This window comes from Solanum stenotomum, chromosome 11 (genome assembly GCF_019186545.1).
Source record: "Solanum stenotomum isolate F172 chromosome 11, ASM1918654v1, whole genome shotgun sequence".
Taxonomy (NCBI): Eukaryota; Viridiplantae; Streptophyta; class Magnoliopsida; order Solanales; family Solanaceae; genus Solanum; species Solanum stenotomum.
This window is the reverse complement of record NC_064292.1, coordinates 8,915,102-8,923,205: the sequence shown is the minus strand read 5'-3', so window position 1 is coordinate 8,923,205 and position 8,104 is coordinate 8,915,102. Positions and strand designations below refer to the sequence as shown.

Below are 8,104 nucleotides of genomic sequence, written 5' to 3'. Positions count from 1 at the left end.
AAAATTGCCTCTTCCTTTTAAGAGAACACAATTTCCTGTACGATTATGTTTTGCCATGACTATAAATAAAGCTCAAGGACAGACATTAGATTTTGTTGGTATATATTTACGAGAACCTGTCTTCTCTCATGGACAATTGTATGTTGCTTTATCAAGAGCAACAAGTTCTCACAATGTTAAAGTATTAATTAGACCACCTATAATTGATGAAAATGATGATCATTCAACATATAATGTTGTCTATAATGAAATTATTGAGAAGGCCTTTTCTTGAACTTTGTGCTTTAATTTGCAATGGTAAATCTCATATATATATTTTATTTTTTTGTTTATGTATATTATAATATTGCTTTCATTATACATTTACCTTTAATTTATCCTCTTATAATGTATTTTAATTGCAGATATTTCAACATGGCACAAAGATATACCATCAATATGATCACTCCCGACACTAAAGATTGGACCTGTAAAGTCCAAGTTGTTGATAAGAGTCGACCAAGGGACAACAAAGATAAAATCACAAAATACCAAGTCTTAGTTTTGCAAGATGAAGAGGTATTTATTTTTATTAATATCTTATTGATTTTAAAAACCTAACTTTAATTGCATTAACTAAATAATCCATCATTTTATAATTTTACTTTAATAATATGAAAAATAATAAGATAACTTTTAAATTTTACACAACTAATCAAACTTTCTACAAATTCTTTTACAGGAGAATCAAGTTCAGGCCACTATTTTCAATACCGATATAATATATTTTGAAAATGAATTTGCTCCTTTCGAGACTTACTTGGTATCTGTTGCACATGTGAAATTACCACCTCTTGGATACGAAAATCCACTTAACGAATTCGTTTGGACACTCGATAAAAACACCATTGTTGAACCAGTTGAAGAGGTCAAACCTCCAGAGGATCCATTACCACCACCAACACGACTAACTTTTACCACATTTAACACTTATGAGTATCAATCCAAAGAATTTGAATTTGGTATTTATAAATTTATTTAATTATTATTATTCAAATAAAATCTAATTGTTAATATAATAGAATATTTCTCATGATCTAATTATTCTTTCTTTATTTTTGTTTAAAACAAGATGTACTTGCCATTGTCATTAATGGTAGTCCTTCAACAAAGACTGCAACTGGAAAACGAATTCAAGAGTTTATTGTCATGGACAAGCTGTAAGTATATATATATATATAGAATATTGCTCTTGTCATTTATTTTCATATCTAATTACTTGTTTTCGGTCTTCTCCTCTTCCTATGTCATCTCCTCAAATTTTCTATGAAAAACCACAAGTAAGCTAAAATTTGGGAAAAAATATTAGAGGTGGCTAACTAAGAGCTTTTCTTGTATTTATTATTGTGTTGTGTGCTCCCTTCAATAATATTTGACATCTTAATAGTATTTTTCTCCACAATAATGCAACCTGCAATTTTTAATACTATCAAATTGCTTAATAAGTAGAATTTTAAATGCAGAAAAGAAAATATATATTGTTACTATTTGTATTTTTTTCGGAATGCACAAAGAGATCTGTTTATAGTAGTAATATATATATTACTACTATATATCATGACCAAAATATTAAACCAACAAGATGACAATGAGATTATATATATAAGTGAGAAAAGATTCTCCAATTGATGACCAAATTGAATGGTATCTATAGAAAAATCACATATTGTCAAACATGTAAACGTTATATGTTTAGCATTTATTTACCTCCTCTTGGTTGTAAACCTGTTTGTGACCCGTACATGTAAACCTGTTTGTATACGAAATTTGCCGTGTAATGAATAAATTGTTTATGTCTTATGAGTCTATGACGAATACACTGTCTATATATTTGTTATTCATTCTTTAACAAGTTATTTTAGCGCATATTCTCAGACAAAGCTGGCCATGATGGCCTAATAGATTATGTTAGCAAAATATCAATGACTTCAAAGAATGTCCCTCAAACATATAGTTTTATATGTCATCATCTACGTGAATACTTAAATATAACAAATATAATGAACCCCTAAACAAGGATAATGAGACAAAAGTATAATAAAAAGAAAGAAGCAGGAATAGAAGTACATTATTACTGCTCTCACACTAAAGAACATTAAGCTGACTATGAGACTATATATAAGTGAGAAAAGATTCTCCAATTCATCACCAAATTGAATGGTAACTATAGAAAAGTCACATATTGTCAAACGTGTAAACTTTATATGTTTACCATTTATTTACCTCTTCTTGGTTGTAAACCTGCTTGTGACCCATACATGTATAGACCATCATACACCAACTCCATAATTGTTGGAAACTATATTAGTGCACCACTTGTGGTTTCTTTGGCTATATGTTTGAAGTTTGATCTTCACCATTGTATCTCCAAAGTCATTTCATCAGTACGTTCTGTATGCATAGCATATACATCATTAGCTTTCTGTTCTACCACCATTTTTGGTTCATCAGGATCACTTTGCGACTGAAGGCAATACTCAAGATTCCACAGCACTGAAACCATTAAAGGATGATCAATTTTGTGATCAGACAAGCAACTGACTGCTGTATTGATGAATTGCTTCAAACATTCTTTTATGATCTCCCTTTTAATATATGCATCCATAAGTTCCTTGGTAATATTTTTCCTGTGACAGTGTAACGCCCAATCTGCTAGACTGACTTGTTCCTTTGGCAAAAGGTAATGACCATAGCCATCCTGCATCCAATAAAAGTCTTGGACAAGATTTCACCATAGGACTTGTGCTCAACAAAGTACCAATTCCTCCACATAGTAACAATAACAAGCTCATTGCAGCCACATTCACAGCCAGCCTTAGCTTGTAATTTGGTATAAATGCAGCATTAAAAATGGGCACAATGATACCCAATGAAAAAGAAATAGCCGAGGCTACTGCTGCCTGGAAGGAATTTGGCAAATGTTCCTCCTTATCTTTTTTCATGTTCTTGGTTCTGTCCTCAAGTTTCTTTGTCTATCTTCATTTGATCTTGCTGTATGTCTAATTGAGAGTACATTGAGACAAACTCTAGGCCATCCTTGGTATTTGTTACTAATAATCTGACTTGAATTTTATTATTTATAATGTTTGTACAATATCACAAATCTTCTGTAACTTTATTTTAATATTTGAAAATATCCTTCGAATCATATGCAGGAAAAAACCAACAAAACTGACACTTTGGGAGGATTTCATTGATCATGAGGGAGTTAAACTTTTCAACCAACTTCATGATTACCCGATCATTCTTGCTAGGAGAATTGGGAAATCATCTTCAGGTAAAAGTGCAAATAAATTTATTTTTTCCTTTTTGAAAAATATATGACATGATGAAACTAAAATTACATATTCAATTGCACGTAGGAATGTCGAATAGATTCGTTGGTTTGACGAGCAAATTCAATGCAACAATTGAAATCAATCCTCCATATCCACAGGCTGCCGAATTAAGGACGTGGTAATATACATTTTTATTTAATGCATCAAAATTCCAAAATATTTTGAGATATAAAACACATCTTTAATCTTATTAGAATCACAAAGTTTTAAAATTTCATTTTTATTTCTTTTTTCCTAATCTTTCTACAAAACATTTTCATAATTTTACTTGGTTATAGGATCAAAACAATTGAAACAAAGCTTGTTGCTTATAAGATGAAAAGTACAACTCCAATAGGCTCTATTATGTTGATTCCATTTGAGGATGAGGTTATATCTGTGGCTAACATCCAAGCACAACCTCCGGTAAGAACAACAAATATATTATTCTATTTTTTTTAATCTTTTTATTTTACAGTCAAAAATAATATTTGGTATATTGAATTTGAAGGGACAAGTATTTAATGTTGAGGCTGAATTGTCCCTTGCAAGTAAGGATCAACGCTTTAGTGTGTTGGCATGCTCAAATTGTAAGCAATTGTTCACGAGATATAACGTCCGAAGGGAAATCTACTGCACAAGTTGTCACCAATCCACACATCTTATTCCTAGGTATATTTGCTCTTCTTCAAAATTAATAATAACTAATTAAAAAGATTTATTTTCTATTTTCAAAGAAATAAATGTCTTAACTAACCATTATTTTTTAATTCTTTCATTGATTATCAAAACAGATGTCAATTTGAAGTTACTATTAAGGACAACAGCGGTTTTGCAACAGCTATTGTTTCGGATGAAATTGCAGAGAAAATGTTGCACCTCACTTCAGAAGAGATTTATGAAATTTGCTTCATCAAGGTACATATCACTATTTTCTCACCAAATAATCACAAAGAACTTGTTGTGATTTTGTATTTTCATTGTTTCTTATTTCTACTCTTGAACACAAGGTTCAACTCTCCCTCAATATCTCCTATAAAGTCTGCCCATTGGCTTATAACAGTTAAGCGAAACTAATTATCAATTACTTATTTTAACATTACTAACTCAAAGAAATTCACGTACTATGTTATTCTCTAAAGGATCACTATGTAACCATAAATAAAAACGACACTTGCATACAAAAGTTTTCACTTTAACCATTAAATTGAGAAGATATAAGACAAAACAATAATGACATCAACTTTAGACATAAAAAAGAACAACGAGAAATTTGAGAAAAAAAGCAAAAGACATTGTAGATCGAGAGTGATTTTAATATAAAAACAAGTGAACTCATAGATGAATAAAACTCCCATCTTTTTACAAAAAAGTTTCATTAGCAATTATTACTTATGAGCTACTTGCATCCTACTTCTTGAACATATGACTTCCTTAACTTGAAAAGGATACTACAACTCTATAAGCTTAGCACTCTTGCATGAAAGAATTTGTAATAAAGATCTATTTTTATGTACATGTAAGTTGTAAAAACTTTTATAGTAGGAACATGTGATTCTAGGTCATGCCTTAACTCTAAAAGAATTGTGTCGTCAACGTCTCCTTCTGTAAAGTGTTCAGTGTACTCTTTTCAATCAAAATTTCATATCTTATGTTCGTATTTCTTTTCTCTAGCACCTAACTTATACTTTTTCTTATCTGTTTACAGTCAACTTTCTTTATAAAAATATTATCATTGTATATATTTTTTTGACTTTTATCCATCTCACATGGTTACCCATTGGCTGAGCGCTTTGTACATAAACAGTCATGCGTACCTACCACAATAGGCGTGGCCGTTTTAGAACTGTTGCATGTTAACTCCGATTGGTTGAAAGACCTTTAATATTGAATTTCAGTTCAGATGTAAATACATAAGCATAGAGATATTCAATCTCTTTCTATTTGTCTGTTCGCTTTATTTTCTTATTATTATACATATAAAATATAAAATATTAATGATTTTGTTATTATTAATCAAAAATTTTTCATTTTTTTCAGAAAGAAACATTATCGCTCCAAAATGTGGAAGATCAATTGAACGGCAAGATATTCAACATTCAAATGAAAAGGCCATTCACAAAAAAAATGGATGCAACACAAAAATTATTCATTTTGTCTTACCTGGAGAAACAAGATGTAATTCATAAACCAATGACATCTACGACTGTCAATGTTACAGATCCGAAAAAGCGCACAATTGAACATCTTAGTTCAGGGGAAAAAGAATATCCTAGCATGGAAATGAAAAATTCTCCCATGAAAAAGAATTAAAAGGTATTTAAATTATTTTGTACATCGTTTATAATTTTATCTTTGCAATTGACTAATATAAATAGGATTTACTTATCTTTGAAATTTTTTTCTTTGAATTCGATTTAGTCTCTAGACACATTATCTTTTATTGTTTTAAATTGCAGTTGGAACACTTTTGTTGTGGTTCTCGAAACGGTCATTTTTTGCACTCTTTTGCTGCTGCCATTGAATGCCGTGTTTTGCAAGCTTCTGATGTTGCTATGTGGATGCCTTGTGTTCCTCTTCTTTTGTGGAAATTGAAAATATTTTCTCCTGTGATAGCAGGTTAATTAAAAGTTATCTTTTTACAGCTATTATTATTATAGACTTCATTTGTTGTAGTTGCCACAAGTATATTGTCATTAATTAAAGTAACTTTTCCTTCTTTCTCTGGTGAGGTTGCATAGTCTGTTGATGCTATCATCCAAATGCATAATCTCCTGCAAACCTGAAAAAATAATTTAAGAAGTCATCAGTGGAGAACATCCCATATTAGTCAATCCTATGCTTTAGAAGTTGATGAATAACTCCGTAGGAATTAAAGCATTTTTTTATCTCCTAAAGTAATCAAGAAGGCCACAACTACTCTCTTTATTCGCAAAGTTAAGAGTGCAACAACCTTTAGGAGATTATTAATTTATTAGCCCCTCTCTCTATGATTCGGCCTACCTTTGCAGGGATTGCAAATTTGCAACAAGTTGCAACTATATATGTATTATCTTTGATGAATTTAAGATCCTTTTTCCTTTTCTAATAGCAACCTATCCCAGAACATACCATGTTTGAACATTAGCTATTCATTCAGAACGAATTATTTATTATTTAATGTGCTTGCATATCAATAGGATTTTTGGAGAATCATTGCTTTGGAATAAAATGTTGCAAGTGGAAGATCTTGAAAATTTTAAGCTACAGAGGTACCACCTGCCCCCATCTCCGGGTTCAGAAAATCTTGCTATAACCTTTTGTTATAAAATTCCTACCCTCACCAGGCCCAATCTGTGAAATTGCATTGGGTATGTTGTTGTTGAGAAGGAAAAAATATGTAAGTTTGTTGAAAGTTAAATGTCTTGGTCATACGATTTATAGTGCTTCTATTATTAGCGTTACATTGTTTGCTGTTGTGTTTAGTGCCTATTGTAAAGTTAGATTCTATTATTTATACATCCTAGACTTGCTAACAGATATATCATGTATAACTTAATGTGATTCTGTGCTGACATTTAATCCCTCATTTTGAATGTAACATGTGATTTTGATCAAAGATGGTCCAGAAGATCCAAGCATGAAAAATGCATATATTTTTGTCTAATTTAAAATAGTATGTAAATCTATGTAATTAGCAATCCCACATATGAAAATGCTAAACTATGTAAGTATCTCAGTTCAACAATCAGTAGTATGACATTCACATGAATATGTAATGAACAAATTTGGCAGCTATAATGTGTTTAAATTAGTAATTTTCTCATTGCAATATAATTTAAGTCCATTATAAATTATACGTTGCAATCGTGCGGTTACTCCATCCATTACTGCCACTACTTTTCTAAATTTCATATTCTATTGTTTTAATCGAATGTGTAGGGAAAGTAGCCACAATGTCTTTTCGCTAACATGTATTTGTATTGTATGATTGGTATTAACAATTGAAGAGTATTTAATGAATACCTGTCTGTAGTAAAGTTGTTTGTGGAATGGGAGAAATTAGTTGTATTATTGCACTTTAAAGTTCATGTGTTTTATTCGGGATATGAAGATTGGCAAATAGAGGAACTTATCAGATGAGTTCCGAGTTATGTTTGTTATAACTATTGCAACGGGGATATATGCTGTGATCACTAGCTTAAAGCCTGCAATTTCGAAGTTATTGCCAAGTTTGTTGAGTTTAATTGGAATGGTGATTTTTTTGTTGTTACCAATCGTCGTCCCGTTGTTTGAGAGTATGAAAGAACATTGGCATAGAAGAAGAGGTAATTAATTGTGGGGTTAAAGAGGATAAATATGGCCACATGTATATAGTACATATATATTTTTGCCATGAAAATCAAAGTTAATTATAACAAATTGTTTTAAATAGTACTTTTTTATTCATTTAATTTTTAAAGAATAACAACGAACTGTGCTTTACAAGTAGATTTTCTGTCGTGCATTTAATATCTATGTAATAATAATCGATCACCTTCTTATAATATATATATTGATAAACTTTGCACAAGGATACTAAATTATGAATGTTTGCCCAACTTAATATTGAACTCATTGTTGAAACTTGAAAGAAAAATAATCGTGTCTCTCGCTTATATATTATTCCATGTGGATTCTTTTATTGTGCAGACTAAGAAATATGATTCGTTTATTAAATGATGGACATTGTGTTTTTTGAAATTAAGGTTATTTAAAAATATTTTTCA

General features: G+C 30.5%; 2 protein-coding genes across 2 annotated transcripts in view; both read left to right on the top strand.

The window, feature by feature from the left end:
• Nucleotides 1–8,104, top strand: part of LOC125843977 (uncharacterized) — a 621,631-nt gene that overhangs the window by 523,950 nt on the left and 89,577 nt on the right. The window lies entirely within an intron of this gene.
• On the top strand, nucleotides 833–5,669 carry LOC125845631 (replication protein A 70 kDa DNA-binding subunit B-like). Its single transcript, XM_049525182.1, has 8 exons — nucleotides 833–1,001; nucleotides 1,112–1,199; nucleotides 3,195–3,316; nucleotides 3,402–3,495; nucleotides 3,656–3,782; nucleotides 3,868–4,028; nucleotides 4,151–4,274; nucleotides 5,397–5,669. The coding sequence occupies exons 2-8, from the start codon at nucleotides 1,189–1,191 to the stop codon at nucleotides 5,667–5,669; spliced, it is 912 nt and encodes a 303-aa protein (XP_049381139.1). The 5' UTR covers nucleotides 833–1,001; nucleotides 1,112–1,188.

Excerpts from the sequence above, each read along its gene's own strand:
- LOC125845631 (XM_049525182.1), top strand. Across the intron at positions 3,317-3,401 it reads AATTGGGAAATCATCTTCAG|GAATGTCGAATAGATTCGTT; the intron begins GTAAAAGTGCAA and ends AATTGCACGTAG. Across the intron at positions 4,029-4,150 it reads TCCACACATCTTATTCCTAG|ATGTCAATTTGAAGTTACTA; the intron begins GTATATTTGCTC and ends TTATCAAAACAG.